Source organism: Vicugna pacos, chromosome 6, assembly GCF_048564905.1.
Source record: "Vicugna pacos chromosome 6, VicPac4, whole genome shotgun sequence".
Classification (NCBI taxonomy): domain Eukaryota; kingdom Metazoa; phylum Chordata; class Mammalia; order Artiodactyla; family Camelidae; genus Vicugna; species Vicugna pacos.
In genome coordinates this window covers 33,353,820-33,370,470 of record NC_132992.1, presented here as the reverse complement: position 1 = coordinate 33,370,470, position 16,651 = coordinate 33,353,820, and the positions used below count along the sequence as shown (strand labels likewise).

Below are 16,651 nucleotides of genomic sequence, written 5' to 3'. Positions count from 1 at the left end.
TAAAATAGATAAACAACAAGGTCCTAGTATATAGCACAGGAAACCACATTCAGTATCTTGTAGTAACCTATAATGAAAAAGAATATACATATATGTATACCTGAATCACTATGCTGTACACCAGAAACTAACACATTGTAAATCAACTACACGTCATTTAAAAAAAAAAAACCCACAGGGGGAGGGTATAGCTCAAGTGGTAGAGCTCATGCTTAGCGTGCATGAAGTCCTGGGTTCAATCCCCAGTACCTCCACTGAAAAACCAAATAAATAAATAAACCTAATTACCTCCCCTGTACAAAAAACAAAAACAAAAAGCTCCCCCACCCCAAAGGCTTTAGAGACCAAAGGAACTGCTCTAAAGCCATGCCTCTACACTTAGTAGTCGGATGGCATACCTAGGGCAGTGGTTCTCAAAGTGTACTCCTTGGTCGATCAGCCTTATCTGCAAATTCTTGGGCCCCACTCCAGCTTTCTAGACCCCACTCTGTTGGCAAGGTCCAAGCCCCTGGGTGATTCTGCTGCATGCCAAAGTTTGAGAGCCTGTAACCTAGGACAGGGTCACCAACCTCTCTAATGCTCAGTATTCTCATCTATAAAGTAGGGATAATGGTGCCTCCCTCACAGGGTTATTGTGAGGATTCAATAAAACACTGCAAATACAGAACTTAGCACAGAACTTGCTACACAGTAAGCCTTCAGCGAACGTCAATTATGAGTACTGTCATCTCCCACCTAGTCTGCAAAACACAAAGAATCCAGGGCCTAGTGTTGCCCTCTTTCTGAGCTACCTAGTCAGTGTCATTTGTCAAGCGCACCACTGCTAACAGGAAGATACCTAGTGCACCTCCCTTGGTGAGGGGGGTCACCATGTATCAAGGGAGGGAGAGGTGCTGGGAAGTGCCCTGGTCCCGGCCTCAGCTCCGGAGCCACCAGCTGTGTGCAGCTGTCAGCTGTGAAGCTCCCCTCTGTATCTCCCACACCACGGAATGGGGGCCACGCTGGCTGCTCAGTCCTCACTGAGGGGTGAAATTGACCTCAGCCTCTCCGTGTCTCACATCATGATCAGCCTGCGCCACCACCACCTATTCCAGGGTTGTTGCAAAGTTACGGATCCAGTCACAGATTGGACAGGGAAACATGCTTGTGCAGAGACGTTGTTAGGGGAAGAGTGGGTAGGGGGTCTAACCTCACAGTGTGAATGCCCTTGCTCTCCCACATAACGCTTGTGCAAGGGCAAATTCTGGTCTCTATGGTTACCAAGAGCAGCCTTGCCCAGGGGTTCCAGAGCGTAAATAGCAGGAGCTGAGCCCGTGGTTGGTTGCCGGTCTGGACCGTGACCCTGCACAAGGGCAAGGGAGGAAAGGGTGGGACATCTTTCCTATGGCTCCAAGGGGAGAAGGGACGCCTCTTTACCTGGGAGTGAATTTCACAGAGACAAACATCTCCCTGCATTCACTTCTGGCACATGGAGTTTTGAACAGCCGTTCCCATCTTTCTTGGAAGATGTCACTTTTAAAAGATTTTTTTCAGTTTTTCTATTTTCATCAGAGAGAGTCAACTAGATGTTCATCTGTCTTTAATACATGCTAATTTCCCTCTTAATAAGGAAATTCTGCGAGAAGTAGCAGTTGCAGCTGCAAGAGGTGAAATTCCACCCTAGAAAATAAGATGGGGGAGCCACTGAGTCCAGAGTGAACGTCAGAAATGAAGACGCCTAAAGAGGAATGCCCTGCATTCACACATCCAGCTATCCCCTGCTCCTCGTGCAGTGGCCGAAAGGGGACGTGGGTAATGATCATGATTTGCTGTATCTTCAGGTTATCTTTATGTACAAACATAAGCCATTATTATGGGGTAAAATGGGGTACTAGTGTGGGATTTAGGAATGCTCTGGGTTTTTTTCCTTCATTTCTGATGTGCTGGATGACTCTGGCACTGACTCAGCCTCTCCAAGCCCCCAGCTCCTCTTTCTGCGGTAGGGCCAGCCTGGACTTCTCTGAGAACTTTGGGGGTCCTAACCCCAACTCCCATCCACACGTGTATAGGGTCTAGGACTTAGAGCAAGTTGTGATGAAATAAGACATAGAGCAGGGCCCTCGTGGAAAGTAACCTGGCTGGTTTCTCTACCTCTTGCGCATCTTACCCCTGCTGCCACCCATGGCTCCAAGGCTAGTGGTCTGGATGATCCCAGACCTTCCTTCCCCTGACCCTCTGCTCCCCGCAATGATCACTAAAAAACACACAAACATGTGCTCTTCAGTGTGAGGTAGGGTGTCTCAGTGTGCACCCAAATCTAATTCAGCCTCATCTCCTCGTCCTTTCCCCACCCCACCCCAGGGGTAATTCAGGCTCTTTCTCTCAGCTCCACTGGGTGATGTAGAAGGCCCAATGCCTGAGCATAACCCCCAAGACCACCCTTCTTTCCAACACCAGGCTGCCCCCTCCACAGCCACCATAGGAAGCAAATGGGCTTAGGAGGGAGGAGGGGGGACCGGAAGATGCTGGACTCTGAGGGGTGTGGATGCCCCTTTCAGAATCTCATGAGAGCTGTTCTCCTCTCCCTAGAGGGAAAAAATGGATATCCACGTGCCATTTGCCCATTTTCAGAGCGTTCACAGTCCCTAAGGCCCGTCCTTGGGTCCCTCAGTCCACAGACCTTGGGTTAAAAACCCTTGTCCAGAGAGAGCCCAGTCCCACAGAGAGTCTAGAGAAAGGAGCGGAACCGAGTTCTCAAACACCCTTTCCCTTCTCAGCAAGCCCAAACGGGGAGCAGTGAGAGTCAGGGGTGGTCAGACAAGGAAGGACAGCCATCCAGAACATTCTGGAATCATGATCCAATGAGCAGAGGGAAGCTGTGTGTCTCACCAGCAGTGGACAAACAGGAAATGCAGTATCTGGCCCCTGGCCATTCGTACCCTGGCTCCCACCATGGGAATCTCTGGCCCCATCCTGACCCCTGGTGGCTGCCCGTAGGATGAGGCAGGAGAGTTTTCCAAGCTCCTCCCTGCCCTGGGGGCGAGCAGGGAGGTTAGGGGGGCACAACTGGAAGATGAACCCCCAATCCCAGAAGCCCCAGCTAGGGTCCCCAGGAGGTACCAGCATGTTTCTAGGGTTCAGAGGGTTCACTCCACTGCAGCTACCAGGTGCCTTGTCACTATAAGCCTGGCAATCAATCAAACAAGTGTGTATGTAAAAAGCACTTTTCACCTGTCAGGTTGACAGAAGGGTTGGGGATGTGTATGTGGGTGTGTGTGGGTGTGACAACTGAAGGTCAGTACAGGTCAGGGTGCAATAGCTCTCATGCACCAGCGCTCTCATGCACAGTTGGTGAGAGTATAAATTTTGTACAACCTTTCTGGAAGTGATTCTAGCAAAATAAGTCCAAAAAGTCTTACTAAGTGTTTTTAGCTTCTGACCTCATAATTCTGAGTCTGTTAATACTGTTAAGAATCCAACTTCAAGAAATCAATAGACTGAAATAACATGATACCTGGGTGAAATGAGCAGCAGAAGAGAAAACAAGATTAGCCAAAAGTGATCATTGCTGAAGTTGGGGGATAGGTACACGGGAGTTCTTCATTCTATTTTTTGTCTACTTGGGTATATGTTTGAAATTTTCCGTGATAAAACAGTTCTAAAAGAAAGCATCAGCAACACAAAGATTTATATAGAAGATGTTAATTTTTAATTCCAAAAACTGTGCAAATAGCATAAAAGTGCAATGCTAGAATGGTTAAATTATGCATCCAAACAGTGGAGTATTATGCAGCCATTAAAAATTCAAGGATGTTTTGATGACATGAAAAATGTTTACAGTGTAATGCAAAGCAAATAAATAGGATACAAAATTATATATGCAGCATTTAACTAATTACATTAAATAAAAAATGCATAGAAGAGAAGACAGTATGAAAACACACTCGTGTTTGTTATGCAGTGAGATTACATTCTTGATACTGTACTTTATTTTCCTATTTCTATAATGAGCATGTTTTACTTTTATAAAAAGCCCCCCCAAAAAATTGCATTTGTTACAATAACTGGGGAGTCTCATATAGATTCAACTCCAAGCGCTGCCATAAATTAGCTGTGCACCATTGAGCAAATTAACCTCTGGGTCCTAGCTTCCTTACCTATAAAACTGGCATGATGCCACCTATTTTTCAAGCCCCATTTACTGGGCATTTACTGTGTACTAGGCACTGGGCCAGGTGGTTTTGTCTTTCTATATAATCACACATGATACTCATACAAGATCATTTCAATCCTCACAATAAACTAGGAGGAAGGTTAGGGTTTCCCATCTTAGAGGTACACAAACCACAGCTCAGAAAAGTTAAGGAATGTGCTAGGTTTACCCAGCTAGCAAGCAGTAGAGTCAGGACTCAGACAGAGGTCCGTCCCTTTTTGCAAGCCCAGTTCTTGGCCTCCAGCCTGGGCTGCTCCCAGCTAATGGTTTTGTTGTGTGGATTGGATGAAGTCATGCAGGTAGAGGACCACCCACAGGGCAACTCCAAGCCCAGAGCTGCTTCACTTCATGTTGGTTCCCTTTTCTTTGACCCCCAAACACTGGTAAATTATGGCAGAACAAATCAGTGCATCCTCTTGGAAAAAAAAAAAAAAAGCGTCTTCACCCTAAAAGAAAGGATGATAGGACCTGTAGGGATTGGCTAGAGAGGAGTTGAAGACTGCCTCTTTCAGGGCAATATGAGAGGCTAGGACTGTAAGCACCCCAGAAGTTCCATGGTAATTCTGCCAGTGACTTATGGGTTACATCAGACCTACATCTTTATTTGCAGCTTAGAATTTACCAGTGAGTCACCTCACCAAAGAGCATCACTCCCCACCTTCCACTTACCCTGCTACCCTTCCTCCCTAAAGAACAGGGCACAAGTCTCCACACAAAGCACCATGTGGAGAAATAAGGCCTGAACTTCCAGGAGTGAGTGATGTGACACAGCTAGCTGGACCCGCCCCAGAACGCCCTTCTGGCTTCATCTTAAATGCCTCTTTCCCTAGGGGAGCCCACCGAAGTTCGGTTCGGTCCCTACGTCCTATTTCTATGCCTCAAACCTGTCGTAACAATAACTACTCTAGAATTGCTTCTTAGTTGTTTGTCTTTTTCTCTTAGATGTGAAGCTCGGTGAGAGCAGGCACCACAGTGTTTACTGCTGTAGATCTAGCCCCTGGCAGTGTGCCGGGGACCCTCGTAAATGTCCGCTGAATGGAGAAGGGAAGGAAGGGAGGGAGGGAGGAGCTTTCCACCACTTGTCTTGCCCCAAGCAGGCCCACAGTTGCCCTGTTCCATGCTAAGCACTTAGAAGATGTGGTCCCTTTGAGGGCGGGGGTAGAGCTCAGTGACAGTGTGCTTAGCATGCATGAGATCCCCAGTACCTCCAATTAAAAAAGAAAAAAGTGGCCCCAACCCTAAAGGCTTAAAATTTACAGATCTCTCCAGTCTCATATCCCCCTTTAGAAAAGCAAAGTACAAGGGAGATTTGTTTATTCCAAACCTCATGCTCTTTATTTTACCACCGTATTCAAAATGGAGCTCCTGAGTAAAGGGAGGTTCCCAAGTACAAGGAATCCTGGGAGGAATTACAGGGTTCAAAAGATCTGAAGTCTGTTCTAATCCTAGCTCTACCACCACTGCCGGGTGACCTAAGGTGGGTGACCTCAGGTGAGTAACCTCCCCCTCCCCCACCCCGGGCCTCCATTCTCATCTCTGTGAAATAAGGTGGACCAGACCTTGTATGAAAAAAGCAATTGAGTGCATTTGGCTATTTACCCTGTTGTGTGTAATTGGACAGTGTCCTCTTTCCTAAGTGCTTAGGGGCTGGGTAGATGCAGCATCTAAGTAAACTGAGGGGCGGGAAAGACAGTCTGTGCCTACTTTTGTCTGTAAACAGAAAGGGCCGGGATGAGCTGCTCCTCCCCTCCGTGAACGGTCAGGGAGGGGTGGAAGGCTGAAGGGAATTATTATTGCCCCAGTAAGGGCACCCCCACCTCAGTGTGTCTTTGCCTCTAGGTTTGCAAAAGAGAAAACCCAAAGCCCCAGGATCTTTATGGCACCAACAAGCATCACACCCTGTGCCCCATTCAGAAACAATACACCCCCTCTTGCCAGCCCTCCCCTCTTCAAGGGACGTCCCAGAGAGAAACAGTCGGTGGGGGCAGAGGATGGCAAAGCCTGGAAAAGCACAGTGGGGCCAGGCTTCCAGGCAGGGATCATTTCGAGCTTGCTCGGAAAGCACAAGTGGGGAGCTTCCTGGTCCCCTGCAGCAGTTTCCTAGGGAGGACAGTGGACTTGGTGGATACAGGCATCCATGCCCCACGGCTTCCTGGCTTCAGTCCAAGCAGCTGGCAAGTCCATCCATCTCCCCAGCGCCCCACAAATACCACTTCCGGCCCCCCAGCCCCCGCTTGGGCTCTTCCTGCCTAGATGTCTCTGCCCAAGTCTGTCCTCCTCCGTATGAAGAGCTTTCTCCCTCCCTTCACAACCCTTATTTCACTGTCTCCATATCTATTTCTTCTCCTTGTCCTCTGCCCCTGCTTCTCTTCTCCTTGCCATCCCTCACCAGCCCCACAATGGGTCTCCCTCCCTTTCTCCCTCTCTGACAATATCTCCCCCCCACACATCCCCACCCCTGCCTTAGCTCTCACCCCTGCACCTCTTTCTTTGTATTCCTCTCGCCCTCTCTCGGCCTCGCCAGCATCTCTCCTCCCCCATCTGGCTTCGGCATCCCCCAGCCTCCCCATCTTCAGCTCAGTCTCCTCCCCCTGGCTCCTCTCCCCTCCCCTCAGCCTCACCCCACTCCCTGCCCGCATCCCAGGGTTTCTTTCCACCCTGGGGGTCTCCGTGCCTCTCATTCTCCTCTCTACTCTCCTCCTCCCTCATCCTAGGTTTAGCAGGCATCCATCCTTTTCTGCCCAGGCATCCCCGCCCCCCAACCCTACCATCGCCACTGTCTCTTCTTCCTCGTCTCCTCCGCTCCCCACCCTCTCCTCTCCTCTCTTCTCTTCTCCCTGCCCCTTTAAATCTGCCTGGCCCAGCCTCCCCCGTGATGCTGGGATGGAGCAAACATTGATTTGTGCTGGGATGGAATCAGAATTTTGATTTTTTTTCCTCTCCCAACCATAAGAAGAAAAAAATAATAAAAACACCCCCTCTTGATAGTCCCCTCTCTCTTCCCATCCAGCTCCCAGCTCCTCTTCCCTGTCTCCGTCCAAGGAAGATTTTTTTCCACTGCACTATTCTCATCTCCCCCTACCCCTGCCACTACCTTGCGCCCCCCCCAACACACACACTCCACCGCCTGCTCCTCCAGCGGGGGAGAGAGGGGACTCTCTCCTGCGGCTCCCCCCACCTTGGCTCTCTGGGTTGGAGCAGTCTCTCCGGAAGGGGAGGGGGCTCGGCTTGTCTGGGCGAGGTGGGAGTGGAGGTATCCAGCCATGGATGCAGTGCCTGGGAGGCAGCCTGAGCCCCAGCCCACATGGTGAGTAACCTGCCCCCTCCCTTCGGCCTGTCTGCCCATCCCCACCCTCGCCTTTCCCCTGCAGAGCTTCCCCCATCCCCATCCTTTCCCTCACCGAACCCTCTGCCCACCTTGCTCCCATCTCCCCTCTACGTTTTCAACCCCACCCCCAACCCTTGCCAGGGAAGCCAAAGGACCAGGGCAGAGGGGTTCTGACAGCAGCCAGGGAAGCGGGTGGCCTGCTCTTCTAAGAATCCCCCAAACTGCCATCCACACTCGACACTTTGGGGTTCCAGGTTGGAGAAGTGGGACTCCCGCTTGGGGTTAGAACCCCAAGCCCTGGGAGGGGCTCTTTACAAGAATGGAGGGTGGGGGAGCCCCGTGCCTCCGAAGCTTAGGAGCTGCTAGAAGATGCTGCCGAAGGGTGGCGGGGGTGGGAGGGGGTTGGGGGGCGGTGTTGATGCCCTGGAGCCACTGGGCCAGGGAGCAGCGGGCAAAGAGGAGGGGCCTCGCTCGCCACTTCCCCCCCTCTTTCTCCGCAGCCACTCAGGATGAGGGTCCGGCCCTGCAAGCCCGCGCTGGGCACCCCCCGCCCGGCCCCGGTCTAACTGCCCCCGCCCCCAGGCCTCGCCCGGCTCCCAGGCCCCCAGCCGGCTCTCCAGCCCCAGGATGCGCTGAGCCACCGGGGGGCTAAGGCCGCGCCAACTACATGCATGTCCCCCGGGGGCAAGTTCGACTTTGACGACGGGGGCTGCTACGTGGGGGGCTGGGAGGCGGGGCGGGCCCATGGCTACGGCGTGTGCACGGGGCCCGGCGCCCAGGGTGAGTACAGCGGCTGCTGGGCGCACGGCTTCGAGTCACTGGGCGTCTTCACGGGGCCCGGCGGACACAGCTACCAGGGCCACTGGCAGCAGGGCAAGCGCGAAGGGCTGGGCGTGGAGCGCAAGAGCCGCTGGACGTACCGCGGCGAGTGGCTGGGCGGGCTGAAGGGGCGCAGCGGCGTGTGGGAGAGCGTGTCCGGCCTGCGCTACGCGGGGCTCTGGAAGGACGGCTTCCAGGACGGCTACGGCACCGAGACCTACTCCGACGGAGGTGCGGGGGCCCTGCCCACTACTGTCTGCTTGTCCGCGTGCGCCTCCCCGCCGGCCTGCCCCGCGTGTGCCTTCCCCAGCCATACGCCTCCCGCGCCCCGCAGTTATCCTACACGTCTTCCCCATCGATATGCTTGCACCCCATTCCCATCTTTCCGCCTTCTCTCTCATCATCACGCACGCCTTCCTCATTTGTCTGTCCCCTGCCTGTTTTTCCCTCTCCCCAGTCTGCCTGCCCTCACGCCCTGCATCTACCTGATCCTCACACACTCCGTCTGCCAGTCCCACACACGTCCGCTCTCCACCTGCCGGTCCCTAACACCTCTGCTCTGCTTGTCCCCTCACATTTCCCCAGTCAGCTGGCCCCTCATAGTTCTATTTCCTTGTCACATGCCATCTATACACCCCCATCAACCTGTCCCTCACACCCTCTGGACTGTCTGTCCTTCACACACCCCAACCTGCCCGGTCCTCCCCCTTTCCCCTGTCTACCTGCACGGCTCAGATCCGCTGATCTCCTGCTGCCTGCCTGTCTTCCCTCTGCTCTACCCCATCTCTGACCCAACCTGGCCTGTCCCCAGCTCCTAGTGCCCTTCCCCGACCTCCACGCCAATTGCCCCCTCCTCTCCCACCCGACATTTAGGCTTGCGGGGGCGCCTGGGGCCTGGAGTGCAAGGAGCGGCGAGTCCTGACTCTTTCTCCCCGCTCCTGCCCCTCCCGCAGGCACCTACCAGGGCCAGTGGCAGGCGGGGAAGCGCCACGGCTACGGCGTGCGCCAGAGTGTGCCCTACCATCAGGCGGCGCTGCTGCGCTCGCCCCGCCGCACCTCCCTGGACTCCGGCCACAGCGACCCCCCGACGCCGCCCCCGCCCCTGCCCCTGCCCGGCGACGAGGGAGGCAGCCCGGCCTCCGGCTCCCGGGGCGGCTTCGTGCTGGCCGGGCCCGGGGACGCTGACGGCGCGTCCACCCGAAAGCGCACCCCGGCGGCGGGCGGGTTCTTCCGCCGCTCGCTGCTGCTCAGCGGGCTCCGGGCGGGCGGGCGCCGCAGCTCCTTGAGCAGCAAGCGGGGCTCCCTGCGCAGCGAGGTGAGCAGCGAAGTAGGCAGCACAGGACCCCCGGGCTCCGAGGCCAGCGGGCCCCCGGCCCCAGCGCCTCCCGCCCTCATTGAGGGCTCGGCCACTGAGGTGTACGCGGGCGAATGGCGCGCCGACCGGCGCAGCGGCTACGGCGTGAGCCAGCGCTCCAACGGGCTGCGCTACGAGGGCGAGTGGCTGGGCAACCGGCGGCACGGCTACGGGCGCACCACCCGCCCCGACGGCTCCCGCGAGGAGGGCAAGTACAAGCGCAACCGGCTGGTGCACGGGGGGCGCGTGCGCAGCCTCCTCCCTCTGGCCCTTCGGCGGGGCAAAGTCAAGGAGAAAGTGGACAGGGCTGTCGAGGGCGCCCGTCGAGCTGTGAGTGCCGCCCGTCAGCGTCAGGAGATCGCCGCTGCCAGGTGTGCACCCGGTGAAGAGGCCAAATTGGGGTTAAGGGGAGAAGGTACCCTGGGGACAGGGAAGGGGGGCGGTGCCCAGAGAAGGACCAAGACCCCAGGCCTAGGGCCTGGTGGGGAAGGGCAGGCTTAGCGCAAGGCAGTTGTAGCCCTGGGTATTTGGGATGTTTATATCTGAAGCTACAGGTGGACGTGGGTGTAAACGGTGGGTGGCTGGGTATTTGAGGGAAACCCTGTTAGACTGTAAGTGTGTCTCAGTGTCTTTTGTGGAGATGTGTGTCATTGTTGTGTGTGGGAGTAGCAATAAAAGCGCTGCTTTGTGCCGGCCCAGGAAACCTGTTCAAACTCAGACATGTCCCTAGTCTTCCTCTTCTTGCCGCTGATCCAGCCTCCAGGACAGGGAGTGTGCATTCCTAACCACATCCCAGCCTGCCCACAGTCTCATGTCATTTCAGCCTGAGGCCCTGGGGAGGTCCAGTTTGTACAGTGATCTACCACCTGGAAAGACAGTTCCTATCAGCTTTGTCTCCTCTGCCTCCCTTTGCCCAGCTGATAAAGGTTTGAGGGGAAGAAGCTTGCCTGTAAATGCAATTTTCTCTGTAAATCAGATTACATTTCCATGCATCAGGAACCTTGTTATCTAAAGCAGCACTGTCCAGTATGAATATAATGCAAGCCAAAAACAGAATTTTGATTCTTCTAGTAGCCATATTGAAAAAAAATGAAGAAACAGATGAGATGAATTTAAGTAATATATTTTCATTTAAACCAATATATCCAAAATATTATCTTTTCAACCTAAAATATAATTAAGGAGATATTTTACATTCCCCCTACTTTTTAAGCCAAGTCTTTGAAATCTAGCATGTATTTTATACATACAGTACATCATTCAATTTGGACTAGCCACATTTTAAGGGCTTAATAGCCACATATGGCTTGTAACTAAAGAAAGCCAAAAATCCATTTGTAATGAGATTCACAGGCCCCTGATTTACACAATTTATGCATAGGAATTTTTCTACATTGGATTTTCTTTAAAGAGGAGGCCACAGTTGAAGAATCTTGTTTGAATTTGAGAGTGTTTCAGAGGATCAAAGGTCAAGATATATCCAAATATGCTTCAGAGAGTTTGTATAATGGGTGACAAGGGGTTTGTGTGTGTGTATTTGTGTGTGCGTGTATTTGTGTGTGTGTGTGCATGAACAGATCCTATTCAGAGGAGATGCCTGAACCAGAGAATATCTATCTGTGGATATATCTGAGTGTCTGAGTGGTTAGAGTCCAGGGCCCTAAGCCAGGGAAGGGGGAGGGCAGAACACCAGGGAGCACTTTAGGCTAGATGAGGAGTGGGCATGTGCAGGAAAAACCGATCTCAGTAGTCAGGAGGATCAGGCAGTAGGAGGAGGCTGGTTGGTCTCCCCAGCAACAGGCCTGGCAAACCTGATTGGCTGCCGGCTGCCATGGAAACAGCAGAGCCTCAGCAGCAGGTGCCTCTGCCAGGTAGCCTGAGCCTGGCCTGATGCCTGAGCACAGACTGGGTCTACTGACTGGGCCTTGATCATCCATACCCTTCAAACTCAAAAATGCAAGCCAGCCCTTTCAATGTTGCAATTTCTTGGCGGCCAATAGAACTCACAAAACTATGATCTTCATCCACTGCCCTAAACCCTGAATGCACTAAGACAGAAGAGCAAGGTTATCAGAGAGCACTCAAACAGGCTCTAAAGGTCCTTGACCCACTAGGTTTGAGGGGAAGAGGCTGACCCTATTTCCCAAGGTATACAAGGAGGAAGTGGACCTAAAGCTACAGGGGACACCATCACCCTTCTCCCTACTGCCACATCCAGACTGCCTTCCTAGGCCAGATAAAATGGGCCCAGGGCCAGAGGGAGTCAGGAGTCTTGATCCGTTCAAGCCCATGGCAATCTGATTACCTCTACCTCTGATCCTTTATGCCCCACCTTCAGTCAGAATTACAGAACTAATGTAATAATTACAAGGCATCTATGATTAACAGCAAAGGGTGAAAGGGAAGGGAAAATTGAGAATGCACCTGACATCAGAGGGAGAACTGGGAAACAATACAGGGGAAAGGATTCATAATGCTTCAAGGTTACCTGTAACTAAGGAGCAGGGTGGGATGGAAGGGGGACTTAGAACTCACCCAAAGTATAATCACAATGGTGAAAAAGCATGCACATTAGCAGGGGGAGGAAACTGATAGTAGCAGAAAGGGGAGACCCACCTTATTCCAGGTCTAGAGCTCAAAAAGGAGGAGGCATCAGGGGGCAGTAGCAGTGACCAGGGGCAGGGAGAACAATTTGATAACAGAAATGGCTGAAGAAAAGCAAGATGGGAAATTCTCGTAACAATAGGTACCAACACAGCAAAGAGGCATAGCTTGTGAGCACCAAGCAGGTGCAGCTGCAGAGAGATGTGCTAAGAGAGTGAAGCCTGATTTGTCACTGGGAGGGAGCAGGACAGGACCAGAATAACAGAGTTGAGGGCAGCGGGGAGGGCCTGGCCCCTGCAGCTGGAGGAAGGGAAGTGTTACTACAGGACAGAATGGTGGAAAGGGTGCAAGAGGAGCAGGAGGGTGTGATGAGAGCAGGCACAGCCCAGGTCTAGGAGAGGAAACAGAAGGCCAGCTGCCCTGCCAGGCTGGGGAAGGGGAGGGGAGCAGCTGGCAGAGTGTGAGCAAGGGTGAGGACTCCAGAGATGAGCTCAGATCTGGAGGATGTGATGTGGTGGGGACATGGGCCCAAGGGCTGGAGCAGGTCTGTTAAGATCCTGTCCCTGGAACCCGACAGGGCAGCAGACGCCCTTCTAAAGGCAGTGGCAGCCAGCAGCGTCGCCGAGAAGGCTGTGGAGGCAGCTCGAATGGCCAAACTGATAGCCCAAGACCTGCAACCCATGTTGGAGGCCCCAGGTGAGGCACGGGCAGCCTGGGGCAGTGAAGGGCTGGGGGTGGCTCCTGGGGAGCTGGAGGGGCTCAGGCATGGGGAAGGGGAAGAGAATCCCTGCAGGGGACTGGGGATGGGAAAAGCCAGGGTATGAGGGTCTAAGGGGACAAGGGTGGGGGCCAGGCCCAGTTGTTTGGGAAGTGGAAGTGGGAATTTATGAAATAAGGTACTAAGGACTAGGGGATTGGGATCTGACAATGAGAGCTATAAACCTGGGGACACCAGAGTCCTGGGAGTTCCTGGGAGACGAGGATAAAGCTGTAGCTTTTGCAGCCCAAGGCCAGTTAGGCCCCTCTGATTCTCAGCTGTCCCTGCCCCAGGCCGCAGACCCAGGCAGGACTCAGAAGGTTCCGACACAGAGCCCTTGGATGAGGACAGCCCTGGGGTGTACGAGAATGGACTGACCCCCTCAGAAGGCTCCCCAGAACTGCCCAGCAGTCCTGTGTCCTCCCGCCAACCCTGGCGACTCCCTGCCTGCCGGAGCCCACTGCCTTCTAGAGGGGACCGGGGTCCCTTCTCCAGCCCCAAAGCTTGGCCTGAGGAGTGGGGGGGCCCCGGTGAACAGGCAGAGGAACTAGCTGGCTATGAGGCCGAGGATGAGGCTGGGCTGCAGGGGCCAGAGCCCAGAGATGGCTCCCCGCTCCTCGGAGGCTGCAGTGACAGTTCCGGGAGTCTCCGAGAGGAGGAGGGAGAGGATGAAGAACCCTTGCCTCAGCTGAGGACCCCAGGAGGCTCAGAACCGGAGCCCATGACCTCCCCAGTCCTGAGAGGCCTGTCTTCGAGGAGTTCGGAAGCCGGGTGCCTGGTGGAAGAGGCTGAGGAGCCTGCTGCAACCGAAAGGCCCGCCCAGCCGGTGAGAGAGACCCTCCCTCCCCTGGTGCCCTCTGGGACTCTGCTCTTTCCTAGCCCCTCTTCTCCTCAAAGCCTGGCCTTTCATCCTGTCCAGACCTCTCTCTAATCCCGAGGGGCTTTGATTAACACTCAGCTTCCTCTCTGCCTGCCCAGTCTTGGACCATATCCCCTCTCAAAAAAATAGAGAACTTGCAAGCTGGAAAAAACCTTAAAGACCTTCATGTCCAACTCCCTCATTTGACACATGCTGGAACTGAGGCCCAGAGTACTTAAAAAGTAACTCACCAAGGTTACAAACTAATAATTAACAATAGAGCTAGAACATCTTTCCCTGTTCTCCTTTCATATCATTTCCAGCTCCCAGTTTCCTACTCCACCCCCAACCCACCTCCACACTTTCTCTCTTTGGTGCCCAGAAATAAAAAGGGAAAAGCTTGTTCCCTCCCTACCCTGACTCTCCCTCCCTCTCCTGGGAAGAAGGGAAATAGAGACGAAGGCAGAAAACAGGGAGGGGCGGAGTTTCCCCCCAAACCCTCGACTCTGATTGGACTCCAGGCCTTCTCCTGTTTCCTAGCAACCACATCCTCACCCCTTCATCCCTCTCTGCTTCACTGCAGTAAAGGCGGCTGCAGCCAACGTCTGCTACTAAGGCCAGGCACCTTCTGCCTGGGCCACGTGCTGGAGGAAGGGGATGGGAAGGGAGGGAGGAGGGAGAAAGGGCTGACTTGAGCGCACCAGAGGGAAGGCGGGACTCTGCCTGGGAGCAGAGTGGTGTTTTGCAATCCAAAGCAAAGACTGGAGATTTCCCTGCTCTGGCCTCTAAGGAGAGGTGCCTGGGATGCTTCCACTTTGCCTCCTCAGTCAGGGCAGGAAGGTGGGACACGTTGCTGGAACTGGTCCTCAGGCACTGAGATTGCATTTTCTGCATCTCTCTAGGGAGCTGCCAACCCGCTGGTGGTGGGAGCCGTGGCCCTCCTGGACCTCAGCCTGGCGTTCCTGTTCTCCCAGCTCCTCACCTGAGGCTCCTTCCTGGCCTAGTTCTGGCTTCGGTCGCTGCCTCTTCACTCCTCTGACCTGCCTTTTTCTCTTTTCCTACTCCTGGTTGTTTTTTCTCCTATCTTTCTTTCTCTTCTCCCTTTGCTTTGTTTTCTGCCCCCCTCGGTTTCTATCTCTTGCTTTCTCTTTCCCTTCCTCCTTTCAGATTCTCTCATTTCCTCTGGCTCCTTCTCTGTCGTCCTCATTCCCGTCCCCATCCACCCCTTCTCTCTCTAGATTGTTTACATATGAAGGGCTTTTCTCGCTCAGAGTCTCTCTCTTCTCTGAGACACACAATTCTAAGTCAGACCATTGCCCCCTCCCCACCTTTTCTTTAGACCTGAACTTTGATGAGGGTGGGGGTTTGGTGTCCTGAGGAGTCTCCTGGAAGCTGAGTGAAAAGGAAGAAGAAAATTGAGAGGGGTATACTATATACTGGAGAAGACTATACTGGGCAAGGCACTGGCCAAGCTGCTGTGACTCCCTGACCCAAGGGGCCTGGTATCCCTCTTGAGGCCTCGTGAAAAAGCTAGAGAGGGTGCAGCCTCCATCTCTGACACTGGAGGATCCTATCTCACCTCCAAGCACTGAGCTAGGTTCTTGCCCAACTCCATCCTTCCCTGAAGGAAATAAGGGGAATGAAAAATCCAAGTGCTCCCAGTATCTTCTCCCTCTTTCTTTCCTCAATAGCCAGCCCCTCGTCCCACCCCCTAGGGTGGCATGGCATGTCAAGAGCAATGTGTAAAGGAAAGAAAATGTCCAATGTGGCCAAGCCCACCCCCTGACCTCTCCAACCCTTCTCTCTCCCCCTAAAAGTTTATTTGGTTGGTCTGGACTCACTTGTGGCCTTTGATTAAATTTCTAAGGGGCCTGAAGAAGACATTTCTACTGCAGAGGGTTAGAAGCAGCTGAGCAAGGACCTCACTCCCCAACTCTGGCAGTGGGGGTGGGGGTGGGGGAGGCAATTCTGGAGACTGAACAAAGTAATAGAAACTTACAGGGCTGAAGAAGCTGTTTAGTAGTCTAAGTGGATTACATCCCTTGCCCGATCATATCAGAATCTTGTGAAACGGGAAAACAACAGAAGGAGGGGATCAAAGGAAGCCAATCTCTCATACACTTTTCAGGCAGGGCAGAGGTGTGAGTCAACCCGGGGTGCGAGGTGGGTGGAGAGCCCTGTTTGAGGTGGTGGCTGATCCCTGGTACTAGCTTTTCCCCTGGGGGCAGGAAGCCCTAGGAAGGAGGGGACTGTCTGGTCCCCAGAGGATCTTTCCTCCCTCCCCTGCATGAGGCAAAGGCAAGCTGCCTGCCAACCCCCTCCCTCAAGGAATGGCCTTGCCTGGGAATGCCCACCACATACAACCTCTTCTTTTTTCTAGTCAAACTGTTTGCTCCTTGGCCTGCCTCCCTCCTTCCTCCCCTCTCAACCTTTACTTCTGATTTCTATTTCATGGAATTTGGGATTGAAGATAAACTACAACAGTGCCGCCAACACCAAGTCTTGCAGGAAAAAAAATACAAAGAAATTAAACAAAAAAATATATTAATAAAAAAGTTCAAAAAAGGGGGGGGAATTGTCCTCTCCTTTGGGGTGCGATGGCTTCAAACCCAAGCTCTCTGAGGCTCTCCGGGTGGAGGAGCCCTCTTGAGGACCCCCAGGCCTGTTATATACAATCTCGCCGCCCCTAAGTAGTTAAGAGCTTCTCCTAAACTCCAAAACCCAGAGGCCTGAGCTCA

The 16,651-nt window shown here is 53.5% G+C and overlaps 1 protein-coding gene across 1 annotated transcript; it reads left to right on the top strand.

The window, feature by feature from the left end:
- The first annotated feature begins 8,187 nt into the window (after positions 1–8,187).
- JPH4 (junctophilin 4) lies at positions 8,188–16,481 on the top strand. Its single transcript, XM_031678868.2, is given in 6 exon segments — positions 8,188–8,198; positions 8,200–8,570; positions 9,293–10,064; positions 12,875–12,993; positions 13,348–13,880; positions 14,816–16,481. Coding segments are annotated over 6 exon segments (1,890 nt in total). The 3' UTR covers positions 14,900–16,481.
- Positions 16,482–16,651: the final 170 nt, after the last annotated feature.